This window comes from Nomascus leucogenys, chromosome 7b (genome assembly GCF_006542625.1).
Source record: "Nomascus leucogenys isolate Asia chromosome 7b, Asia_NLE_v1, whole genome shotgun sequence".
NCBI classification, from domain to species: domain Eukaryota; kingdom Metazoa; phylum Chordata; class Mammalia; order Primates; family Hylobatidae; genus Nomascus; species Nomascus leucogenys.
In genome coordinates, this window is record NC_044387.1 from 48,266,258 (window position 1) to 48,292,464 (window position 26,207).

The 26,207-nt window shown below is 49.6% G+C and overlaps 1 protein-coding gene across 1 annotated transcript; it reads left to right on the forward strand.

Annotated features, from left to right (window-relative positions):
• The first annotated feature begins 179 nt into the window (after positions 1 to 179).
• Positions 180 to 24,895, forward strand: SNAP29 (synaptosome associated protein 29). The gene is made up of 5 exons (XM_003281435.2): positions 180 to 538; positions 11,834 to 12,030; positions 16,301 to 16,386; positions 18,713 to 18,811; positions 24,599 to 24,895. Exons 1-5 carry the CDS (start codon positions 302 to 304, stop codon positions 24,754 to 24,756), a joined length of 777 nt encoding a protein of 258 aa, XP_003281483.1. The 5' UTR covers positions 180 to 301; the 3' UTR covers positions 24,757 to 24,895.
• Positions 24,896 to 26,207: the final 1,312 nt, after the last annotated feature.

The following is a 26,207-nucleotide window of genomic DNA, read 5'->3' on the forward strand; positions in this document are numbered from 1 at the left end:
CCGGCTTTCCCGCCACGTGACCTCTCAGTTGCCCACACTAGATAGGGCGTGGCTGCGGGGCGGGCCCACCGCTGCAGGGGAGAGAGGGGATGGACAGTAGGCGGCGGTTGCGCGCGCCGGACGTGGGCCCCCCCCAGCCGACCTGCGCGATGGTCGGCTCCGAGGGCGGGGCCACCTGCGCGCGACGCGCGGAAGGAGTTCGCGCGACGACTTCGGGGTCGGCGGGCGGGGCGAGGGCCTGGACGGCGGCGGCAGCGGCGCTCTTCCTTCTCCTTTCCAGACCCATAGCCGCGTCGGCACCATGTCAGCTTACACTAAAAGCTACAATCCGTTCGACGACGACGGGGAGGACGAAGGCGCCCGGCCAGCCCCTTGGAGGGACGCCCGAGACCTCCCCGACGGGCCCGACGCGCCCGCAGACAGGCAGCAGTACTTGCGGCAGGAGGTCCTCCGCAGGGCTGAGGCCACGGCCGCTAGCACCAGCAGGTCCCTGGCCCTCATGTACGAGTCCGAGAAGGTTGGGGTCGCCTCTTCCGAGGTGAGCCTGGGGCAGGGCTGGTGTCGACCCGCTGGTCTCTGCGTTGTCAAACAGAGACGAGAAATGTTTTGCTCACAATCTTTTGAGAATTCTCAAGTTGCCTAGCATAGATTCTTGCACCTTAGTGACTCGATGGTGGAAACAATCTGTTAACTATGTAAAGGTATGTGCATCTGGAGTACTTGAAGAGGGCAGTTTACCCCAGAAATCTTCGTTAGCTATTAGTCTGCTTCGTTGATTTTTTTTTCTTACGCCTAGCTCACGGGGTAACGCCAGATTATTTTCTGTCCAGGTGAGTAAAAATTCTGAACAGCAGGTCCTAGGTTTGGGAAATGGAGAGTCCGTTTCTTCGACATTATTTCCTGTGCAAAAGTCTGGCACAGGGTTTCGGCCATTCCTTCCGGAGTGAGCCAGAAAGAGAGGACTATGTGCCTGCGAGTGTCAGGTGATACCCCGAAGCATCAGGGCAAGTGATCCACGAGTTCTCGCATCATTGACCACATCTTCACCTAATCAATAGAGGTATTGAAGTCCCTTCAACCCAGACAGCTGCCGAGTTGACCAAAGCCTGGGTTTGGTTGAGTCCAGGGTCTTACCTTTACTTCCCAAATCCTAGACACATAGTGTGCGGGTTAACAGTCTATTGCTCCAACTCATCTTCATCAGTTCTTCCCATCCTTAGATTTCAGAGAGTAGTACCTTCAATAACAATTATTCTGGCCGAGCGCGGTGACTCACGCCTGTAATCCCAGCACTTTGGGAGGCCTAGGCGGTCGGATCGCCTGAGCTGAGGAGTTCGAGACCTGCCTGGGCAACATGGTGAAACCCTGTCTCCACTAAAATAAAAATAAAAATAAAAAAATTAGCCGGATGTGGCGGTGCGCCTGTAGTCGCAGCTACTCAGGAGGCTGAGGTAGGAGAATCGCTTGTACCCGGGAGGCGGAGGTTGCAGTGAGCTGAGATCGTGCTGCTGCACTCCAGCATGGGCAACAGGCCGAGATCCTGGAGGGTCTTTTTCTTTTTCTTTTTTTTTTTTTTTTTTGAGATGGAATCTCGCTCTGTCGCCCATGCTGGAGTGCAGTGGCACGATCTGGGCTCACTGCAACTTCCGCCTTTGGGGTTCAGACGATTCTCCTGCTTCAGCCTCCCGAGTAGTTGGGACTACAGGCGTGCGCCGCCACACCTGGCCAATTTTTTTTGTATTTTTAGTGGAGACGGGGTTTTGCCACGTTGGCCAGGCTGGTCTGGAACTCCTGACCTCAGGCAATCCACCTGCTTTGGCCTCCCAAAGGGCTGGGATTACAGGCATGAGTCACCATATCGGTCGAGAATTATTCTTTGATTGTACACCACAGCCTCTCTTCAGCCTACTAATGAAAGTTTTGTTTGCACAGAGGAAAAAAAAAAGGTTTTAAAAAATGGATAAGCCAGGCGCAGTTGCACTTCTGCAATCCCAACAATTTGTGAGGCCGAGGTAGGCAGATCACTTGAGCCCAGGAGTTCGAGACCAGCAGGCGAAACTGCGTCCCTACAAAATTTTAAAAATTAGCCAGGCATGGTGGCACACGCGTGTGAGTGCAGTTACTCAGGAGGCTGAGGCAGGAGGATCGCTTGAGCCCAGGATGTCAAGGTTGCAGTGAGCCATGTTCATACCACTGCACTCCAGCTTGGGCGACAGAGCAACACCCTATCATTTCCCCTTGCTGTTTTCTTGGGTTACTTCCCTTCCCCACCTCTCTGTTCATGTATCCCTCATTGATCCACCTCCCTGTGGTTTTTTTTTTTTTTTTTTTTTTTTTTTGAGATGGATTCTCGCTCTGTCACCAGACTGGAGTGCAGTGGTACCAACTTGGCGCACTACAGCCTCCGCCTCCTGGGTTCAAGTGATTCTCCTGCTTCAGCCTCCTGAGTAGCTGGGACTACAGGCGTGCGCTACCACACCCAGCTAATTTTGTATTAATAGAGATGGAGTTTTGCCATGTTGGCCAGGATGGTCTCGATCTCTTGACCTCGTGATCCACCGCCTCGGCCTCCTAAAGTTCTGGGATTATAGGCGTGAGCCACTGCGCCTGGCCCACCTCCCTGTGTTTAACTGTTGGTTTTTTATTTTTGTTTTGTTTTGTTTTGTTTGAGACGAAGTCTCACTCTGTCACCCAGGCTGGAGTGCAATGGCATGAGCTCAGCTTACTGCAACCTCCACCTCCCCAGTTCAAGTGATTCTCCTGCCTCAACCTCCCGAGTAGCTGGGATTACAGGCACTTGCTACCACACCTGGTTAATTTTTGTTTTTGTTTTTGGTTTTTTTGGTGTTTTTTGTTTTTGAGACGGAGTCTTGCTCTGTCTCCCAGGCTAGAGTGCAGTGGCACGATCTCAGCTCACTGCTACCTCCGCCTCCCAAGTCAAGCGATTCTCCTGCCTCAACCTCCTGAGTAGCTGGGCTTACAGGCACCTGCCGCCATGCCCAGCTAATTTTTGTATTTTTAGTAGAGACAGGGTTTCACTGTGTTGGCCAGGCTGGTCTTGAACTCCTGACCTCATGATCCACCTGCCTTGGCCTCCCAAAGTGTTGGGATTACAGGTGTGAGCCACCACACCTGGCCTCTGATTTTTGTATTTTTAGTAGAGACAGGTTTCACCATGTTGGCCAGACTGGTCTCAAACTCCTGACCTTAGGTGATCTGCCCGCCTCAGCCTCCTCAAGTGCTGGGATTACAGATGTGAGCCACTGCGCCCGGTCCTAACCTTGTTGAGGAGGTTTTGCTTGTAGTTTTTACATCTCATACCTACTGGATTCCTATGTTCCATTCTAAATGGGAAGTCTTAACTTAGATTTGAGAGGATTGCCTGAGGTTTTAGGGCCCTGGTGAATGGGTCACATGATTGAGGATCTCAAGCCCAAGGAAGTCAACTAACAACTATTTAGGGAGACATCTTTGTAAACTGAGAACAAATGAAGTAGGGAATCAGAATGATTCAAAGTAGGGCATTGTGGCAGAGGATAAGCTTGAATGTAGCTTTTAAGGCTGAGGTTTACACAAGAGGAGTGAGAATGAGGGATGTTCTTAGGGAAGACAGGCGAATATGCAAATGCACTGGCCCAGCAACAGAGCTCCTGGGTCCAGAGGAGGGACATGATAGACTGGGTGTGTGGGTGTGTTAGAGGACAGGGGATGGAGGAGGTAGCTTAGGAGCCCTTGGAGGTCATAGGGAAAGTTCTGGTCTCATAACTCAGGAGAGGCAAAAACATAATAAGTGTGAGTTTGATATAGATTGTGATGACATGCCTCGTGCTGCCCCCAAAGGTCTTTCTATGCAGTGAGGACTGTGAGAGCAAAGGCAGAGTGGCACTTCAGGCATATCAGGCTTGGCCAGGCCAGGCATCGCTGTGAGAAGTACAGTGTGGTCATGACTGGGCAGGTGACAGGTGCTCTTGTCAGTGAGACAACACGTTGGAATTTTCCAGGATTGGGTCAGTTCTCAATTATGAGAAGCCCTGGGAGTCAGGGATGACCTACATCCCCACCCCACCCAGTGTTCTCCAAGCTGTCTTTGTTTTTGTCTTTTGGGGGAGGTTTTTTGAGATGGGGGTCTCACTCTGTCAACCAGGCTAGAGTGCCATGGTGCAATCTTGGCTCACTGCAGCCTCTGCCTCCAGGGTCAAGTGATCTTCCTGCCTCAGCCTCCCAAGTAGCTGAGACCACAGGTGCACGCCACCACACTCGACTAATTTTTGGTATTTTTGGTGGAGAGGGGGTTTCGCCATGTTGCCCAGGCTAGTCTCAAATTCCTGAGCTCAAATCATCTGCACACCTTGGCCTCCCAGTGCTGGATTACAGGCCTCCAAGCTGTCTTTGAATCGCTCTAATCACTCTTTCATTCCCTTTGGTGTTGGGATGCGAACAGGGGAGTATGAGCTCTTCCAACCCTCAGTGCACAGTGTGGCTTCCAGCAAATTCCAGTGTACCCTGCTAACCACCCAACTTAGGTGCCTCCTGGTTACCCAGCACTGTGAAACATGCCAACACATGACAGATTTATGTCAAAGATGAGGACTTTACAAATTATATCAGGTTGTGGCCGGGCGCGGTGGCTCACGCTTGTAATCCCAGCACTTTGGGAGGCCGAGGCGGGCGGATCACGAGGTCAGGAGATCGAGACCACGGGGAAACCTCGTCTCTACTAAAAATACAAAAAAAAAAAAATTAGCCGGGCGTGGTGGCGGGCGCCTGTAGTCCCAGCTTCTCGGAGAGGCTGAGGCAGGAGAATGGCGTGAACCCGGGAGGCGGAGCTTGCAGTGAGCCGAGATTGCGCCACTGCACTCCAGCCTGGGCGACAGAGCGAGACTCCGTCTCTCAAAAAAAAAAAAAAAACAACAAATTATATCAGGTTGGGAAGATCATAATTCAGTCCCAGCTTGGCAGGAAAATGGCGTAGTTAAGTCACCTCTAGCAAAGAGAGCTGCCCTTCTCCTACTGTGAAACCTGGCAAGGTTTGTTTCTCACAAAGGCTCAGGCCACAGGCTATGACCACAAAAGAACAGAGGAGAAGTAGTGGGAGCAGGGCAGGTTTCCCCAGGCTGACCTGGTAGGCACTTTATAGAACTACAGGGAGACTTGTAAGCCACTCATCTCTTTCCCTGTCTAGTAAGCATGATTTCTTCTTTTTTTTCTCCTAAGGTTTAATTTTTATGAAGAGATATTCCAATCACATGGTTCAAAATTTCAAAACATACAAAAGGGTGTAGTCCTCTCCCACTTCCCTCCCTATCCTCCCTCTGCCCCTAAGGCAGCCAGTCACTTTCCCTCCTTCAGTGTTTTGGGGAGATAATGCTGTGGATAAAGATGGGTTTGTTTTTTTTTTTAAGTGAAGTATTCTATACATTCTGGTCTGCATGTGCTTAATAGAATGGAGGTTGTTCCACACTAATATGTAATGAGCTGGGCTTTCTTTTTGGCTGTGTTGTATTCCATTGAACAAATGACTTCTATTTATGCAGCCTGTCCCCTAATGATGAGCATTGAGGTTGTTTACACCTTTTGGTGAGTCTATTTGCATCCTACTTGGATATGGTTTTTGTACACCCTTTCATCACTCCAGTGGAGGAGACTCACCTGCCCAGGACACTGTGCTTCCCCTCTTGTAGCTGAACTTACTCCACTGAGGTTTTCTGGGGCCCGAGATCTCAGTTCAGGGGAGTCCAGCAACAAACATTAGACCAGGGTTGGAACGGCTGGCACAGTAACATCGATGGAAAGGGACAGAGTTTGAGAGTTCAAACGTGATGCACTCAGCAGCCACCGCCAGCACATCCTCCACACCGTCTCGTGCAGGGGCCCACCCATCTCTGTGTCTTTCCGGCACACAACAGTCACACACACTGGGCATTCAGTTCAGAGGTGGGAGAGAGGAGGACACCCCTCCTAGCCCAGGAGCAGATTCCATCAAGGTGTCCCCGGAGCTTAGAGTAGATACATTGCCAAAAGGTGATATCCTCATTCTCAGGGATTCTGGTCTTGGAGCAGCCCACTCCAAATGAGGGGCCGTACAGACCAGAGTCACCCCTCTGAGGCAGCCTGTGGTGATGCTGATGCAGCCAGAGTTCTTAGCAAAAGTTGATGGATGGGGACAAGCAGCTGCTAGATTAAGTAATTCCTCAAATTTGTAAATGTCAGCAGTGGAAGAGGAGCAGTCTCTTACCTATCTCTTGCTCAACTTTCTACCCCCATGCTTCTCAGCACAATGTCCTTAAGTGTCACTGGCGCTCCCGAAATAGTTGCCAAATGAATAAGTGACCTGGGGAAGGAAAGGAACGAGGGAGGGAACAGAAGATTGCCTGAAAAAGGAGGAGAGAGTTGGGTGGAAAGAATGCATTGAGCTGTGTGCCTTGGTTGCAATGTCTGTCCTGTGACCAGAAAATGCATCCCAATGCATGTCAGGCTGTGTCTAGCAGGTGGGAGGGAGTCTGGTGGAGAAATGGAATTTTACCACATACTCACCACTAGGTCTGTTCGGGATTTATTTTTAATTTTTGGTAAACTATCGATTGAATTTGACCATTGATGGCCAGGTGTGGTGGCTCACACCTGTAATCCTAGCACTTGGGGAGGCTGAGGCAGGTGGATCCCTTGAACCCAGGAGTTCAAGATCAGCCTGGGGAATGTGGTAAAACCCTGGCTCTACAAAAAATACAAAAATTAGCTGGGCATGGTGGTGTACACCTGTAGTTCCAGCTACTCAGAAGGCTGAGGTAGGAGGATCTCTTGAACCAGGGAGGTCAAGGCTGCAGTGAGCTGAGATCATGCCACTGTATTCCAGCCTGGGTGACAAAGTGAGACCCTGTCTCAAAAAAAAAAAAGAATTAGACCATTGATCCCAAGCCAACTTGCTGGCTTGTTGGCTGTAACAGGATGCCTTCTGAGGATGGGCTGATTGTTCGAGCATCTGGCTTCTCCTTCCTGGGCACATCCACTCACAGCTGCCACACTCCCAAGGAACCTTGCTTTGCTGACCAGGAAACATGCTCTGACAAGCCGAGCAGCCATCTGCTATACAGCTTTCTGCCTCTGAGGTGTTCTCAGAGTGGGAAGTGTTGTAGGGAGGTGTTTGGGGGTTCCCAAGACCACCCTCAACTTCAGTGATTCACTGGAAGGATGCACAAAACTGTTATACTTATGGTGATGGTTTCTTGCAATGAAAGGATGCCAATTAAAACCATCAAATGAAAAAAGTGCATAGGGCAGCATCCAGGGGAAACCAGGCACAAGCTTCCAGTTGTCCTCTCTCCATGGAGTCATGTGGACAACACTTTTCCAAGCAATGTGTGACAACACACAATATTGTCATCCAAGGACCCTCACTTAAGCCTGGGTGTCCAGAGTTTTTTGGGGGGTCTGTCACATAGGCATGACTGAGTATAGTCTCCAACCCCACCAGAGGTCAAGCTGATAACGTGTAGCCCAAGGTCACCATCATATATCACATTGTTAGCATAGTCTATCTGACTTGGCCTAAGCTTAGGCTCACTTAAGCAAGGACACTCTTATCAGGCAGGATATTCCAAAAACAAGGAACCAGGCTAGGGCCACACCTCTCTTTGGAATGTGGAGTGTATGGACAACCCAGAGCTGCTGAGCTAGCCTTTTACTTAGCCCCAGGTTGGCCTGCACACAGACAGTGAGGGGCACCAGCACTACTGCCTTTGCCCTTGGTGGTTTTTCCTGCACCCTAAGACCCGATTTGTCTCTGAATCCACCCCCATACTCCAGCTGCCACAGTCAGAGCCCCGGGTTTGAGCATCTGCCATGGGTGCTCACGTATCCCTGCCAAGGCTTGTGCCTGTGCACACTCCCTTGGGAAGGGAGAGACAGAACAAAGATAAATTTCAGATTTCTAGATTCAGCTCACTGACTCCAGATTGGCCTCCATTTACTTATGATGAACCTCTCTTATCAGAACCTGAGTTTACGAGCTCAATATGAGAAACACAGTATTGATGCCCTTCCGTCAGGGACCTGGGGAGGACTCGGTCACGGAAGCCCACCTGATGTTATGTGTTGGCTGCGAGTTGCAGTTGGGATCTGTTGGTCACTGCTGCCCTTTGAAGGCCTTAGCGGCATCCTGTGGGTGTTCCCTGCCGAGTCCTGTGGGTAGCCCCGCTCACTCCCCACACGGTTCCTCTGCCCCTGCACGAGCTGCACCCTTTGCCTGGTGCCCTTGCCCCACCCCAACTCTTTGTTGTGATTTGTTTTTAGGAAAACTAAGTCCAAATGGACAGGACCCCCAACTTTCTGACTGCCTAACTTCTCACAGTCTCTCCTCCAGCCTCAACAGGGAGCCTCTCTGACCCCCACCTTAAGCTAAAGAGAGAGTCTGCAGGGAGAGGTGACTCTGTGTGTAGCTTTAGTTTCTGCCTCCCACACAAGACTGTAAGCTCAGTAAAGCAAGGACTAATCTGCCTTCCTTGGATTCCCAGCATTGCAATGTTGTCAACAAATGAAAAACAGATTGAACCTCACTCATCTTGCTCTCTGTCAGACTGTAAACACCATCAGGACAGAGACTTGGGATTGTTTCGTGGACAAAGAGAGAACTCTTGTTGGGGTTCAAGGGAGTAAGAAGGGCATCACCTGTAATGCTTAGTAATCACTGAAACAAGGAAGCACTTTGCATGTGTGTCCTTTACGCTGAGGGCACCTGCAGAGCTCACTCCCCTTGCAGCCACTCAAGTCCCTTCAGGGACCTCATTCTCCCAGGGGAAGTTGGAGAAGATGGGCCATGGCTCTGTGGAGGGGGGTGTGGACCTGCCTCGGTACCTGGAGCGGTTGAGGCCTATCTTGATGATGGCTGGGGCACAGGTGTCTGCCTGGCCTGTCCTTACAGACTGTCAGTGTTCTCTTTCCTGGTATTTTGGTGTTTGCTCTGTCAAACCCTTCTTCCTTGTTAGTTGGAACTAGGTCACAAGCACATTAAGTAGGGTCATTTCCTCTGCCTTCTGGGGGTGGATTTTAGCAGAAGAAACAACTCCTCCCTTGCTGGCCTCATGACCTCTGGTGAACACTAGCTTCCAGCAAACAGAAACTTCCAGAGGCCAGAGCAGCAATCACTCACCTGGCCTTTCAGCCTCACGTGCAAGATAAGCCACCCTGACAGACTTCTCTGTGCTTCTATCTAAACATCTAAATCAGCCATCTGGTTTCCTTAACAGTAGCACAGACTCTGGGAGTTTGAGAGAATGTGTCACTTGTGAATAGGAGAAAATAAGTCCATACTGGGGAAGGTAGCTCTCCAAATTGAGATGAAGAGGTCAGGGTGGGAGGGTGAGTGGTCATGGGTTGGCCCTGATGGGAGGAGCTCACCATCAGGGAAGCTGAGGACCCCCCTTCCTAATGTAACAGCAGAGTCTTGGCCACCTCTTCATTCCCCAGTCCCCAACCTGGCTGCTCTGAGTGTGTTTCCAGCTGCTGGAAAGCTTCTTCTGCAGCCTGCAAAGCTAGCTGGAACTGGACCGTCAGAGAAACATGTAGATGCTGGAGAAAATCTCTTAATTGTAACGTATGGCCCTGCCTTATTCCAGAAAAGACTGCAGTGTGGACATGAAGATGATAACTTGAGGTGATGGAAGAAGCAGAAACACCAGATACATTAGCAGCTCTTTTTTCTTTTGAAAACTAGCCCTTGCAAGATTTGCTTGACATATTGAGTGACACTATCCAGAGAATGTTTTTCTTTTTACTTAAAAAAGGCTGAAGGTTTGTTCAGACATGTGTTGTGAACTAGTGAAAAACATAAACGTTGAAAGCTGTAAAATTCAGCAGTTCTAAGTTTATTTCCAGCAAGGGTTAAACAAAGTTTAATAGTAAATTCAACCAACCAGTGTTTTAGCTTTTTGCCTATACATTGTGTTTTTAAATTTCACCCATTAAACAAGGACTCAGGTTACACATTGATTCCTTAAGGACTTTAAGGAAGCCACAACCATTTATTTATAGTTGCATTTTGCTCTTCAGATTTCCAGGATGTTTAAAATTTTTTTGACTTTGTTTTTGGGCATCAAGAGAGAATATATCTAAAAAAACATTTGCATAGTTAGTGTAATTGCTAAGCCACAGGGTGGTGGGTGGATAGCAGATTCAGAGGAAGGCACCTGAGGGCAGAGGCTGCCTGACAGAGCAGGAAAAATGAAGCTCGAGAGCCTTCTGGCTGGAAAGGCAGCTCAGAGATGGGCCGCAGCTGTAGATCAGTTCTGAACTAGGGACTGAAGCAAGTTTGTCATAAATAAAGGAAAGTGGTAGTGTTGATGTTGTGAATGTATATCCACAACCAGAACCATCAGCTCTAGAGGGACCATCAGGCTGCCACTGTGGCCACAGAGCATCACTCACATCTCCATTGGGCAGATTTGCAGAGACTCAGCAGTGAACAGAGCAAGTCCCTGCCTCGTGGAGCTCATATGCTGTGAGCGGTGGCTCATGCCTGTAATCCCAGCACTTTGGGAGGCCGAGGCGGGTAGTTCGAGACCAGCCGGGCCAACATGGTGAAACCCCGTCTCTACCAAAAATACAAAAAACTAGCCAGGCATGGTGGCAGGTGCCTGGAATCCCAGCTACTCAGGAGACTGAGGCAGGATAATCGCTTAAACACAGGAGGCAGAGGTTGCAGTGAGCTAATACCGCGCCACTGCACTCCAGCCTGGGCGACAGAGCGAGACTCCATCTCAAAACAGAAAAGGAGGTGGAGAAGAGGGGTAGTGGTTGGAAGGAGGAATTCTCCTTTAGGGAAGATGTCTGGGAAGGCCTCTCTGAGAGAGTGGCCTTTGAAAGGAGACCCTAATTGGATGAGGGATGAGAGGCTGAGCCATATAAATATCTGGATGGAAAACATTACAGGCGGAGACAAGTGGTGTGTGCAAAGGCCCTGGGACAGGGTCACCCCTGTTAACAGGTTTTAAAGCTGGAATTGTGGATGGGCTAGAGTCAGACACTAATAGGGCCCAAAGGAGACACTGGTCCCTGAAATAGAATTTGAGGATTTGACCATGGCCAGGAGGCTCAGGTGGCCCAGTGGGAACTCCTTAAGTGGGAACTTCCTAAAGGAAGAATATAAGAACCAAAGTCCAGGGGGCAGTGCCAGGCCCAAGCCTGTGAGGGTTCCCAGAGTTGGAGGGCTAGAGAGAATTTGCTTCCAGTTCAGGCCCTGGACTCTGAACCTCACAGACACATTGCCATCCATCTCCCCCCACCCCCAACCGAGACGGAGTCTTGCTCTGTCGCCCAGGCTGGAGTGCATTGGCACGATCTTGGCTCACTGCAACCTCCGACTCCCGGGTTGAAGTGATTCTCCTGCCTCAGCCTCCTGAGTAGCTGGGATTACAGGCACCTGCCACCCCACCTGGCTACTTTCTGTATTTTCAGTAGAGAGGGGGTTTCACCATGTTGGCCAGGCTGGTCTTGAACTCCTGACCTCATGATCTGCCCGCCTCAGCCTCCCAAAATGCTGAGATTATGGGCATGAGCCACTGTGCCAGGCCTCTGCCATCCATCTTAACATGATACCATGAGCTAGCCTCTCAGGAAAAGGGTCTCATGAACAAATGAGGAAAGCAAGCAGAGGTAGGGCAGGGAGGGAGAGGCAAAGGAACGTGTTGTTGGAAAGGGTAGTGTCCCCCTCACAGATGACAGTACCCGTCTCCAGATGTGCCCACTGAGAGTTTATGAAGTGGCTGCTCCATGTGGTCCTTGACTGCCCTTGGGGAGAGTCACAGAAAGCTATAATGCCACCGCCTCTCGGTTTCCCCAGGAGCTCGCCCGTCAGCGAGGAGTCCTGGAGCGCACAGAAAAGATGGTGGACAAGATGGACCAAGATTTGAAGACCAGCCAGAAACACATCAATAGCATTAAGAGTGTGTTTGGGGGGCTCGTCAATTACTTCAAATCCAAACCAGTAGAGACCCCACCTGAACAGAATGGCACCCTCGCCTCCCAGCCCAACAGCAGGTGAGTGCGTTTCTACCATCTGGGTATAAAGGAGTAGAAGTGGGGATTAGTGCAAATGACCAAGACTTTCAGTCCACGTCAGTGCCATGAAGGGATCCAACAACCCTTTAAGTTACTCATCGGGATATTTGTCCTCAAACATTGTGAAACCAGGAACCGTTCTTCCCTGTTCCATGTTCACTTGATTGACATCTAGTCTGTCAATTGCTTCTCCAATAATTGTGACCCCACTACTCTGAAAGAGAGGGTGTTCACCTCAGCGTAATCTGTACAAATGTAACTCACCTCACATAATTTTTGCTTTAAAAAATCTTTAGGGCTGGGTGCAGTGGCTCACACCTGTAATCCCGACACTTTGGGATGCCAAGGTGGGTAGATCACTTAAGCCCAGGAGTTCGAGACCAGCCTGGGCAACATAGTGGGACCCCAGTCTTTACAAAAATTACCCAAGCATTGTGGTGCACACCTGTAGTCCCAGCTCCTCAGGAGGCTGAGGTAAGAGGATCTCTTGAAGCCTGGAGGTCAAGGCTGCAGTGAGCTGTAATGGTGCACTCCAACCTGGGCTACAGAGGGAGGCCCTGTCTCAAGAAAAAAAAAAAAGTCTTTATGTCTAAATTTGTCACATCTAATCCAATTCGCCCATTGATTTTCATTTGAAAATTACAAGGCTGGGCTCAGTGAGTTATCTGTAAAATCTTATGCTTTCAGAGGCTAAGGTAGGAGGATTGTTTGAGACCAGCCTAGACAACATAGCAAAGACCCGTCTCTATAAAAACTACAAAAAAAAAAAAAAAAAATTAGCCAGACATGATGGCACGTGCCTATACTCCTAGCTACAGGGGAGACAGGTGGAAGGATTGCTTTAGCCCAGGTGTTAGAGACTAGAGTTAAGCTATGATGATGCCACTGTGCTACAGCATCAGTGACAGTCTCCCTGTCTCTAAAAAAAATTTAAATAATTAAAATCAGAAAAATAAAGTTAGAAGTTGCTTTCCTCAGGTTTTGGCTTGAAATATAAAATCATACATGAGACTGGGGGCCAGGCACGGTGGCTCACGCCTGGAATCCCAACACTTTGGGAGGCCAAGGCGGGCGGATCACCAAGTAAGGAAATCGAGACCATCCTGGCTAACACGGTGAAACCCCATCTCTACTAAAAATACAAAAAATTAGCCAGGTGTGGTGGTGGGTGCCCGTAGTCCCAGCTACTCGGGAGGCTGAGGCAGGAGAATGGCATGAACCCAGGAGGCGGAGCTTGCAGTGAGCTGAGATCGCGCCACTGCACTCCAGCCTGGGCGACAGAGCAAGACTCCGTCTCAAAAAAAAAAAAAAAAAATTCATGAGATTTTGGTAGACTTCAGTGTTACATGTTCAAGGATAAAGGAATGGAGTTTCTGCTAAAGTAGATTACAATTGTTTGTGTTTCAGATCACTGTGTCTGTTTTTATTACAAAAACAACACGGCCATATTACAGACAATCTATATCTACCACAACACAAAAACAGAAAATTTCATTTTTCCCCTTATTCAGTATTTTCATAGTTTTAACCATATTATTCTTTTGGTTTGATAGCCTTTTTCTTCCATTTAACCCAGAAAAAATGCTTGATATTATGTGATAACTCAGGTTCCATAACCATCTCTCTCTTTATCTCTCGCTCTCTCTATTTATTTATTTTTTTATTTTATTTTATTTATTTGTTTTTTTGAGATGGAGTTTCGCCCTTGTTGCCCAGGCTGGAGTGCAAAGGCGCGATCTCGGCTCACTGCAATCTCTGCCTCCCAGGTTAAAGCGATTCTCCTGCCTCAGCCTCCCAAGTAGCTGGGATTACAGGAGCCCACACCATGCCTGGCTAATTCTTTTTTTTGAAACGGAGTCTCACTCTGTCACCCAGGCTGGAGTGCAATGGCGCAATCTCGGCTCACTGCAAGCTCCACCTCCCGGGTTCATGCCATTCTCCTGCCTCAGCCTCCCGAGTAGCTGGGACTACAGGCGCCTGCCACCACGCCTGGCTAATTTTTTGTATTTTTAGTAGAGACAGGGTTTCACTGTGTTAGCCAAGATGGTCTCGATCTCCTGACTTCATGATCCGCCCACCTCCGCCTCCCAAAGTGCTGAGATTACAGGCGTGAGCCACCACGCCCAGCCTAATTTTTGTATTTTTAGTAGAGATGGGGTTTCACCATGTTGGCCAGTCTGGTCTCAAACTCCTGACCTCAGGTGATCCACCTGCCTCGGCCTCCTAGAGTGCTGAGCCACTGCGCCAGGCTTTTTTTTTGAGACAGAGTCTCACTCTGTTGCCCAGGCTGGAGTGCAGTGGCACCATCTCAGCTCCCTGAAACCTCCGTCTCCTGGGTTCAAGCAATTCTCTTGCCTCAGCCTCCTGAGTAGCTGGGATTACAGCCATGTGCCACCATGCCTGGCTAATTTTTGTATTTTTAGGAGAGATGGGGTTTCTCCATGTTGGCCAGGCGAGTCTTGAACTCTTGATCTCAGATGATCCGCCCACCTCAGCTTTCCAAAGTGCTAGGATTATGAGCGTGAGCCACCACACCTGGCCTCTCTCTTTGTTTTAATTCTGTAATGTGGAGCTTTTCTTTTTCATTTTATTTATTTATTTTTTAAGAGATGAGGTCTTGCTGTGTTGGCCAGGTTGGTCTTGAACTCTTGGCCTCAAGCAGTCCTCCCACCTCGGCCTCCCAAAGTGCTAGGATTACAGGCATGAGCCACGACACCTAACTGCAGAGCAATTTTTTTTAATGCATCACTAAGGTACAATAAAATGCGTGCATCTTAAGTGGAGAGCCAGTGACTGTGAACCTGTGTACACTAGTGTGGCCACCACCCAGATCAAGATGTAAGGTGTGGTAGAGAGGAAATTAGATAACTACTTCAAACTCAGAGTGGGGCTGGGGAGAAACCAGTGTAGGTAACAAAGCTGGTGGTGATGGCAGAAAGAACAGGCAGATGAAACCATCAACAGTTATAGAGAGGTTCAGGCATGGTGGCTCATGCCTGTAATCCCAGCAATTTGGGAGACTGAGGCAGGAGGATCACTTGATCCCAGCCTGAGCAACATGACGAAACCCCGTCTCTACAGAAAAACACAAAAATAAAATTGGGCATGGTGGTTCAGGCCTGTAATCCCAGCACTTTGGGAGGCCGAGGTGGGTGGATCGTTTGAGGTCAGGAATGTGAGACCAGCCCGGCCAACATGGTGAAACCCAGTGTCTCCTAAAGATAACAAAAATCAGCCAGGCATGGTGGTGCCTGCCTATAGCCCCAGCTACTTGAGAGGCCGAGGCAGGAGAATCCCTTAAGCCTGGGAGGCAGAGGTTGTAGTGAGTGGAGATTGCACCACTGTACCTCAGCCTGGGTAACAGTGAGACTCTGTCTCAAAAAAAAAAAAAAAAAAAAAAAAGGCCGGGCATGGTGAGTCATGCCTGTAATCCCAGCACTTTGGGAGGCCAAGGCCAGCGGAGCACGAGGTCAGGAGATCGAGACCATCCTGGCTAACACGGTGAAACCCCGTCTCTGCTAAAAATACAAAAAATTAGCCAGGCGTGGTGGCAGGCGCCTGTGGTCCCAGCTACTCGGGAGGCTGAGGCAGGAGAATGGCATGAACCCGGGAGGCGGAGCTTGCAGTGAGCCAAGATCGCACCACTGCACTCCAGCCTGGGCAACAGAGCAAGACTCCATCTCAAAAAAAAAGAACAGAGAAACAATACAAAAACAGGAGGCGAGAGGTGAGCCAGATGTGGTCAGCAGGTCACTGTTTGCTGACTGTGGTCTAAAGTACCTGTTTGGTTGTTCCATGTGCTTTTCATCTGCCTGGTCCTAGGAATCCAGGTTTCCCTGAGGGAGGGCCACCTAACTCAATGCTACACTGCTTTTTTTTTTTTTTTTTTTTTTTTTTTTTTTTTTTTTTTTCAGTAAAGACAAGGTCTCATTATGTTGCCCAGATCTCACACTCGTGGGCTCAGGCAATTCTCCCACCTCAGTTTCCCAAAATGCTGGGATTACAGGCGTGAGTCACCATACCTGGCTTAGCTGCCACACTTCTGAGGCAGAGGTCTTCATAAGCTTATTGCTTGGCCAACTGTGCTCCTGGGAGAAGCTGTTGAAATCCCTACTTTGGTCAGAAGGAGTTTGGCACAGAGGAGGCATTTGATTTTTAGCACACAGGCACTATGTGGAAAGACTGATAACATTGTCATAGGGGTTTTTCCTTTTTAAATGTTTTCTTTTTTGTGAACTTTTATCCAAAGATTGAAAGAAGCCATAAGTACAAGTAAAGAACAGGAAGCAAAGTACCAGGCCAGCCACCCAAACCTTAGAAAGCTGGATGATACAGGTAAGTGGATACCTGTGTGCACAGCCACATTCGAATTCTGGGGGGAGACCTCTAGGTTTGGCGTTGGTCCTTGAGAGGCAGTGGCAACCTCTCTGGGGAGGTGGGCAGGGGCCCCAGCTGCTGGCATCATCCATGCTAGCCGAAGGGCCTTAGGGACCCAGCACGCTCTTGCAGAGCTGGGGGTGTGCATTATGGTGGGGCTCCTCCTTCTCTCCCTCTCTCCCTCCATGGAGAGGAGAATAAGGAAGTGAGGGCCTGCATTCCGTTGAAAATGAGCCTGCCCGGCCGGCCTGGCGCAGTAATACACGCCTGTAATCCCAGCACTTTGGGAGGCCAAGCTGGGTGAATCACCTGAGGTCAGGAGTTTGTGACCAGCCTAATAACATGGTGAAACCCTGTCTCTACTAAATACAAAAAAATTAGCCAAATGTGGTGGCACATGCCTCTAATCCAAGCTACTTGGGAGGCTGAGACAGGAGAATCACTTGTACCTGGGAGGCAGAGGTTGCAGTGAGCTGAGATCACGCCATTGCACTATAGCCTGGGCAACAAGAGTGAAACTCTGTCTCAAAAAAGAAAATGAGCGTGCCCATCATCGGTTCCTGCCTGTGTCATTCTCAGTTGTTCCAGCAGTAAAAAGCCAACTGCAGAAAAACCCCTTGGTAAATAGAATAATGGCCCCCCAAAGCTGTCCACGTCCTAATCCCCAGACCCCGTGAGTGTGTTAGGTTATATGGCAAAGGCGGAATTACAGTTGCAGATGGAGTTACAATTGCTAATCAGCAAGATGGGGAGATTATCCTGGGTTGTCCAGTTGGGTCCAGTGTCATCACAAGGTCCCTTTTAAGTGGAAAGAGAAGCAGGAGAGGGAGCAGCAGAGTCAGAGATCTGAAGATGCTGCTGGCCTTGAAGATAGAGAAAGGGGCCCACCTGCCAAGGTACACAGGTGAACTGTAGAAACTGCAAAAGGTGAGGAATTAGATTCTTCCCAAGAGCTCCAGAAGGAATGCAACCCTGAGGACACCCCAACTCAGCCCAGTGAGACCCATGTTGGACTTCCGACCTCCAGAACCATAAGACAAGTTTGTGGTCATTTGTCACAGCATCAGTGAGGGACTAATACAGCCTCCAGCCCAAGTAGGAGGAGCAGCAGCCACATGGACAAGCTGTGCAAGACAGTGTTGATCGAATCATTCCACTTCTATCAAGTGATAGGCCCAGAAACATCCCTTATTTGGAAAGGAATTTAAGGCTCCTGGGGCCTTCTCCATAGGCTTCCCAATAGCCAGGTACATTGAAATTGGTGCTAGAAACCAAAGGCTTACTCTGCTGCCTTCAAGCAAACAATACACCATGGAAGCTCTGGAACCTACCATGGTTGTGGTTGATGCAGCTGAGGAGAGACCAGATGGAGGAAGAGCGAGGAGCAAGAGAGACTAACATCATCAGCACAGTTCAGTCTGGAAAGGCAAGTGGAGGAAGTGAGTGTAAATTGAAAGGCAAGGGCTGGGAAAACCGGCCTCATCACACCATGGAGAAGTGGCACAGGACACTGCACCCAAGACACAATTTTAAGGAATTAAAGAGTTTTCTTTTGTGCAGTATATATTAACTTAAAAGACTGAAGAAAAAATCGACACAGTTTGCAGAATGGTTTCAGTTGGTTGGTACTGGAGGAAATATGCTAAGTCTAGAAAGTGATGTTTCCCTAAAAGAGATAAACTGGGATGACAGGGGTTTTCTGTGTGCATTTAGAAACTGAAGTTCATTCAAGCCGAGAAAGATAATTTTAAAAAAGAAGAAACTAAAGTTCAAGGAAGATTTCTTGCGGCAAATGTACATTATTTAACTTTTTTTTTTTTTTTTTTTGCTTATTTGTTTCAAGTGAAAAGATAGTGTAGAAATAAATTTCAGAAAGAAACAAAATTACCCATAATTCCATTTATGTAACGTAACAATTTGTATTTTTATACTTTGTCCACAGACTGTGTAGTTTTGCATTATTGCAGTTCCACTGGTGTATTGTCACTTGTGTGACTCTGTCTTTCCTGAGCTTGTGCACCAGGAGTATGTGACCCTTAGTTTGAGGGTGTTTGATCTCCCAAGTACTGAGGGAAAGTGAGAACCCTCTCATACCCCGTGGAAGCGTCTCTCCTTCTGGTCCATGAGCTTGTGCTGTGCTCCTCCCTCATCCCTCTAGATAGCCTCAGAACCAGCCCCTTCATTCCTTTCACCTATTTTCCAGATGAAATTGTTTTGGGTGTGTGAAGCAGCATTTGAAGGAATGTCAATTAACCACTCTCCTGGTGTTTCCTTCTAAACTTAGACCCTGTCCCCAGAGGGGCTGGTTCTGCCATGAGTACCGATGCTTACCCAAAGAACCCACACCTTCGAGCCTATCACCAGAAGATCGACAGCAACCTAGGTAAGACTGAGTGCCACATCAGCTTCTGTAAGCCACTGTCCTTCGGGCAGCTCATGCCAAGCATAGCCCCTGCATGAGCATCCTCCAGCTTCAGTTCCCTCACCACACATCACATCCCACACCAAGCCGGGTCCATCTTACCACCTCACTGTCTCTGGAATCTCTCCACTTCTCACCATTTCCTACTTCCAGCCCAGCCAAGCCCTCCCCACCTCTCACTTTCATGAACAGCACCAGGGACCCAGGAGTCCCTGAGAGGCCATAAAGTATAGCCTGGACGTGACCGCTCACTCCATCCTTCCCACCTGGCCGCTCAGAGCCCTGTTTTCCTCCTTGTGAAACGGGCTACCTCTGAGAACAATGGGAAGGTTACCTGAGCCAGAAAGTGCCTGGGATGGTAAGAGTTAGCGCTCGTGTTGCAATTGGCACTTTGGCCACACAGCCTCCAGCGTAATGTTTCAAAACAGAAGGGTGCACAGGGGGCCGGGCACAGTGGCTCACGCCTGTAATCCCAGCACTTTGGGAGGCCAAGGCGGGTGGATCACCTGAGGTCAGGAGTTCAAGACCAGCCTGACCAACATGGTGAAACCCTGTCTCTACTAAAAATACAAAAATTAGCCGGGCGTGGTGGCAGGAGCCTGTAATCTCAGCTACTCAGGAGGCTGAGGCAGGAGAATCACCTGAACCCGGGAGGCGGAGGTTGCAGTGAGCCAAGATTGCACCATTGTACTCCAACCTGGGCAACAAGAGCGAAACTCCATCAAAAAAAAAAAAAAAGAAGAAGCGAGGGGTATATTCTTCCAGAACTCTCTCATGGAACCCCACACACTCACAGTGCAGTCCAGGCTCTCTTTGCCTACCCTAGTCCCTCTGCCTTCATCACCTGCAGGCTCGTGTGGGATTTCTGATGTGAGTTCTTTCTGCCTTATGGCCCCTATCTGCCTGAATGGGCTCCCCTGACTCTCTGCAGGCTGGCTCCTTCTCTTTCTGTCAGTCTTGCATTAGTGTGGCCTCCTCTCCCTGTCTCTCAGGACCCTTATGTTTCCAGGGGGCTGCCCTGGCCGTTTGTGATTGTGTATCTGCTGGTTTGCCTGCTGTCTTCCCAATCAGACTGTAGATTCCAGGACAGGATGGGAGTGTTTCCATTTTGTCACTACTTTGTATCTGGGGCCCAGCAGGCAAGCACTTAGTGATTATTTTTTGTTTTGTTTTGTTTTGTTTTGAGACGAAGTTTCGCTTTTGTTGCCCAGGCTGCAGGGCAATGGTGTGATCTCAGCTCACCGCAACCTCTGCCTCCTGGGTTCAAGCGATTCTCCAGCCTCAGCCTCCCGAGTAGCTGGAATTACAGGCATGCACCACCATGCTCGGCTAATTTTGTATTTTTAGTAGAGATGAGGTTTCTCCTTGTTGGTCAGGCTGGTCTCGAACTCCCAACCTCAGGTGACCCGCCTGCCTCAGCCTCCCAAAGTGCTGGGATTACAGGCGTGAGCCACTGCGCCCTAGCCAGTGATTATTTTTTGAATGGAAAAGTCAGTTACTTGAAGTTCAAGTAGGTGTTGGCCTGTGGGCAGTTCTGTGAGTTTATTCTTTTTTTTTTTTTTTTTGAGACGGAGTCTCACTCCGTCACCCAGGCTGGAGTGCAGTGGCGCAGTCTCGGCTCACTGCAAGCTCTGTCTCCTGGGTTCATGCCATTCTCCTGCCTCAGCCTCTCCGAGTAGCTGGGACTACAGGCGCCTGCCACTACGCCCGGCTAATTTTTTGTATTTTTTAGTAGAGACAGGGTTTCACCTGTGGTCTCGATCTCCTGACCTCGTGATCCGCCCGCCTCGGCCTCCCAAAGTGCTGGGATTACAAGCATGAGCCACCGCGCCCAGCCGTGAGTTTATTCTAAGTAGTCTCTCAGACTTGGTGCCTCCTCCTACCACTACTCCCTGAACAGAAATCTCCCCCGTGGTGACCTGGGTCACCCTGTCAGTCTCCCAGCCCGTTAGTGTGTCCAGAATTGGTGGGTTCTTGGCCTTACTGACTTCAAGAATGAAGCTGCGGACCCTTGCGGTGAGTGTTACAGCTCTTAAGGTGGCGCATCTGGAGTTGTTCATTCCTTCTGATGTTGGGATGTGTTCAGAGTTTCTTCCTTCTGGTGGGCTCGTGGTCTCACTGGCTTCAGGAGTGAAGCTGCAGACCTTTGTGGTGAGTGTTACAGCTCATAAAAGCAGTGTGGACCCAAACAGTGAGCAGTAGCAAGATTTATTGCAAAGAGCGAAAGAACAAAGCTTCCACAGTGTGGGAGGGGACCCGAGCGGGTTGCTACTGCTGGCTCGGGCAGCCTGCTTTTATTCTCTTATCTGGCTCCACCCACATCCTGCTGATTGATAGAGCCAAGTGGTCTGTTTTGACAGGGTGCTGATTGGTGCGTTTACAATCCCTGAGCTAGACACAAAGGTTCTCCTGGTCCCCACTAGATTAGCTAGATACAGAGTGTCGACACAAAGGTTCTCCAAGGCCCCACCAGAGTAGCTAGATACAGAGTGTCGATTGGTGCATTCACAAACCCTGAGCTAGACACAGGGTGCTGACTGGTGTGTTTACAAACCTTGAGCTAGATACAGACTGCCGATTGGTGTATTTACAATCCCTGAGCTAGACATAAAGGTTCTCCACGTCTCCACCAGACTCAGGAGCCCAGCTGGCTTCACCCAGTGGATCCCGCACCAGGGCTGCAGGTGGAGCTGCCTGCCAGTCCCTTACCGTGCGCTCGCACTCCTCAGCCCTTGGGTGGTCGATGGGACTGGGTGCCGTGGAGCAGGGGGTGGCGCTCATCGGGGAGGCTTGGGCCACACAGGAGCCCACGGAGTGGGTGGGAGGCTCAGGCATGGCGGGCTGCAGGTCCCGAGCCCTGCCCTGTGGGAAGGCCGCTAAGGCCCGGTGAGAAATCGAGCGCAGCGCCGGTGGGCTGGCACTGCTGGGGGACCCAGTACACCCTCCGCAGCCGCTGGCCTGGGTGCTAAGCCCCTCATTGCCCAGGGCCGGCAGGGCCTGCCAGCTGCTCCCAGTGCGGGGCCCGCCAAGCCCACGCCCACCAGGAACTCCAGCTGGCCCGAAAGCGCCACGCGCAGCCCCGGTTGCCACTCGCGCCTCTCCCTCCACACCTCCCTGCAAGCTGAGGGAGCCGGCTCTGGCCTTGGCCAGCCCAGAAAGGGGCTCCCACAGTGCAGTGGTGGGCTGAAGGGCTCCTCAAGTGCCACCAAAGTGGGAGCCCAGGCAGAGGAGGTGCTGAGAGTGAGCGAGGGCTGTGAGGACTGCCAGCACGCTGTCACCTCTCATTAGGAACTGGCAAAGTGAAGGAGACAAATAATAAAATCCTCCCCTGATGTAAAGGTATCTAGTGGAAGGCAAAACTGAAACCCATGAAGATGCACATGGAGTGTCTGTGCACAGGTTTGCTCCTGCTTGCTGTCTGGGAAGTTCCAGACAGCTGCCACCTCCTTCTATGCCCTGGACTCTGTCCTCCAGAGCCAAAGACTTCTCTGAGGCAGAAGGTGTGTCTGCCCAGATCTAACCACTCCAGAGAAACCCAGAGAGGCGTGAAAGCCCTTTGTCCTTCACTAGGAGAAAGGGAGTGGTTAGGGCTAGTGGTATGGTTGGTGCCTGCTGGCAGGAAGTGGGAGAAGGGACTCTGAGGAAGGATACTGAATTCAAAGAGGTAGGAAGAAGTGCTGAGTACTGCCCGCCACTAGGAGGTGCTGAGGGTGCACAGTTGGCACTGTGGACTGGCAGCTGGGCAGGTCCCTGCAGGACGCAGTCTAGAGTAGGAGGTGGGCCTGGGCAGAAGGGTGAGTGGCTAATTCAGAGCTCAGCCCTCTGGCCCTGCTGACACAGGCCAGGCCAGGCCACTCTGGTGGGGCAGGGGGTGTTGCCTTTGTTCACGCTCTTCCCGTCTTAACACTATCTCCCTGCTATTTCAGGATCTCAGGCAAGCTCTCTGGACTCCAGCTCCCTGGCCTGGTGGTTTTACATTATCACACATTTTATCTCACCCTCTCTGTTTGCTTATCCTTTGCTGCCCTGGCTGCCAGTGAGCTTCCTCCTGAGGCCTGAGGTAACCACAGGCTCTGCTCTCCATGGAGCACGAGGCCATGAATTTTAGTAAGCTTAAGAAGCAAAGAGCTGAAGACTTACCTTTTTTTAAAATTTTAATTATACTGTTTTTCTCTTTCTTTTCTTTTCTTTTTTTAGAGATGGAGTCTCGCTTTGTTGCCCAGGCTGGTCTCCAACTCCCAGGCTCAAGTGACCCTCCCACCTCAGCCTCCCAGAGTGCTGGGATTACAAGCATGAGCCACTGTGCCTGACCTGAAAACAATCTTTTTATTTTTATTTTATAAATTTCTTTGAGAGTTTTACTCTGTCGCCCAGGCTGGAGTGCAGTGGCACGATCTCAGCTCACTGCAGCCTCTGCCTCCTGGGTTCAAGCAATTCTCATGCCTCAGCCTCCCGAGTAGCTGGGATTACAGGTGTGCGACACCACGCCCAGCTAATTTTTGTATTTTTAGTAGAGAAGGGGTTTCACCATGTTAGCCAGGATGGTCTCGATCTCCTAACCTCAAGTGATCCACCCACCTTGGCCTCTCAAAGTGCTGGGATTACAGGCATGAGCCACCACACTCAGCCTATCTTTTTATTTTTTGAGACGGAGTCTTGCTCTGTCGCCAAGGTTGGAGTGCAGTGCATTGATCTCAGCTTACTGCAACCTCCTCCTCTCAGGTTCAGGTGATTCTCCTGCCTCAGCCTCCTGAGTAGCAGGGAATACAGGCATGCACTACCACATCCGGCTAATTTTTATATTTTTTAGTAGAGACGGGGTTTCACCATGTTGGCCAAGCTGGCCTCAAACTCCTGACCTCATGCGATCCACCCGCCTCGGCTTCTCAAAGTGCTAGGATTACAGGCATGAGCCATTGTGCCCAGCCAAGACTACCTTTTTAAAAAAACTGATTTTGGCCTGGCGCGGTGGCTCACGCCTGTAATCCCAGCACTTTGGGAGGCCGAGGCAGGCGGATCACAAGGTAAGGAGTTCGAGACCAGCCTGGCCAATATGGTGAACCCCTGTCTCTACTAAAAATACAAAAAAAATTAGTCGGGCGTGGTGGCGTGCGCCTGTAGTCCCAGCTACTCGGGAGGCTAAGGCAGAAGAATTGTTTGAACGCAGGAGGCGGAGGTTGCAGTGAGCCGAGATCACAGCACTACACTCCAGCCTGAGCGATAGAGCAAGACTTTGTCTCAAAAAAAAAAAAAAAAGATTTTGCTTAGATATGTGGTACCAGTGCTAAGCATTTGTGTATCCTGATCCTTTTTCTCTTAGTGTTTTATATTTAATCTTGCAAGTAAGAAGGCTTACAAAGCACCACCTCTTCTCTCTCCCCTCTGGCTCTTTCCTGGCTGCTGTTCCTAGTAAAAAGGCAGAAAGCAGCCCTGGGCATATCTCCCTACCCCCAGCGTGTACAAACACACACACACACACACACACACACACACCACACACACACCTGGGCATATCTCCCTACCCCCAGCGTGTACACACACACACACACACACAGTCACAAACCTGGGAAAGAGGCTTTACTCTTCACCCTGACAGAATCAATTAAGTCAAGACTCATTTCTGCAGTGGGTGCAGCCCCACCAGGCAACACAGATCCCTGTCTGTCCCCCTTACCGACAGCATCAGGAAGCATTTGCAGGTGCCGTGACTGTTTGCTCATGCTTGCGTGTCATTTCCTCCTCCCACAGATGAGCTGTCCATGGGACTGGGCCGTCTGAAGGACATAGCCCTGGGGATGCAGACAGAAATTGAGGAGCAAGATGACATTCTTGACCGGCTGACAACCAAAGTAGACAAGTTAGATGTCAACATAAAAAGCACAGAAAGAAAAGTTCGACAACTCTGAAGACAGACGGATTTCCACTCTATTGTGATGAAAAGATTTGAAAGATCTTTTTTTGAACTTCCAAGAAATTTCATTTACTATTTTAGTATGTAAATTAATGTGTGTTTGCAAATGTTATAATAGAGTAGGTCTTAAGACATTTTTGCTGTCATAAGGAAGTGTTTGTCACACATTTTCCTAGGGTTAACACCTCACCAAGTTCTTCCAGCAAAATGCTTATTAGAGTTTTTGTCTGAGCACAGTAGCCTGGCCCTGCATATCTTGGGCATTTGATTACCATGCTGGAATAAGAAGAGTTGCATTTCTCATTTTAATGAGCATATGGAAAGATGGGGACAGAATTTCAGTCTGGCAGCCATGAGCCTCTATTTCCCATTCCTAAGCCTTACCATGAGTCAGAGTGTTAAGGGGGCCTGTGAGCCAGTCGTTTGGTGGAGGAGGGTCCTTCCCACACCTTTGTTTAGGAGTCATCATTCACACACATACACACACACACATTCACACACACACACTGAGCACATTATCTGTGATTCTTTCATCCTCCCAGAAAGCATCAGTGTTAGAATGGGAAATAGAGTGTGCCGTGTTGCTCTTTTGTTGGCAGATGTCCCCGCTTCCCTCCAGCCCCCGATCCTTGGCACGTATATTAGTAGGAGGGCTTCACACCAGCACTGCTCACTGCGACTCCTGGAAATGTGTGGGGAATTGGGTGAGCCCCTCTTCCCCACGTGCTCTCATCTGGAACTCTCCATCTGTGATTGGCAACAGGTCTTCCACTGGCTCGAGGCTGCCAGGCTGACCGACAGGGGCGCCCAATAGAGTTTGTGGGAATGGAGTATTGCACAGATGTGGCTACACAATGGTCTTCCTCCACCCCTCTGGGAATCACCATTAGGTAGGCCTCAGTAGGGCAAAATGTTTATTTGGTGCCTGGGGTCTCCTGACCTGTCTAGCATTCCCACCCACTCTTCTGCACTTCTTGCAAGGTAACTTGAATCATCACTTATTTCTCTGCCACCTGGTTTTAGGACTGGAACTCTATAAATGATGCTGACTTTTTATAGAAGGATTTAGCTAAGGGGGCAAAAAGCCCAGATACCATTTTAACTGCCCCAGCTCATTTTCTGCTTTCATTTTACAAAAGAAATCATGTAGAAGCATCAATTAAAACTGATTTATTTATGTTGGTACATCCAACAAAATAGTTGGAGCCACAAGGCCCTTGTCTTTTTAAAAAACAAAATATTTTGAAGATGGTGAAAGTGACTGATTTTAATAATGAGATAGGTCACTTAAAATAACAGTGCCTTTGACCTTAAAACATGGCACTGGCCCGTGTGACCTTTGCCATTTCCCAGTACTTCCCTTTACAGTCTGCAGCCTATAAACAGTGATGTCTCAAAGCAAAGGAAACTTCCACAAGTGCTGCAACAGTGCATTAGTTTTTATGT

Bases quoted from the DNA above. Each gene is read 5' to 3' on its own strand.
- SNAP29 (XM_003281435.2), top strand. From the start codon at position 302: ATGTCAGCTTACACTAAAAGCTACAATCCGTTCGACGACGACGGGGAG. The intron at 16,387-18,712 runs GTAAGTGGATAC...TTCTAAACTTAG, and splicing joins TAGAAAGCTGGATGATACAG to ACCCTGTCCCCAGAGGGGCT. The intron at 18,812-24,598 runs GTAAGACTGAGT...CTCCTCCCACAG, and splicing joins GAAGATCGACAGCAACCTAG to ATGAGCTGTCCATGGGACTG.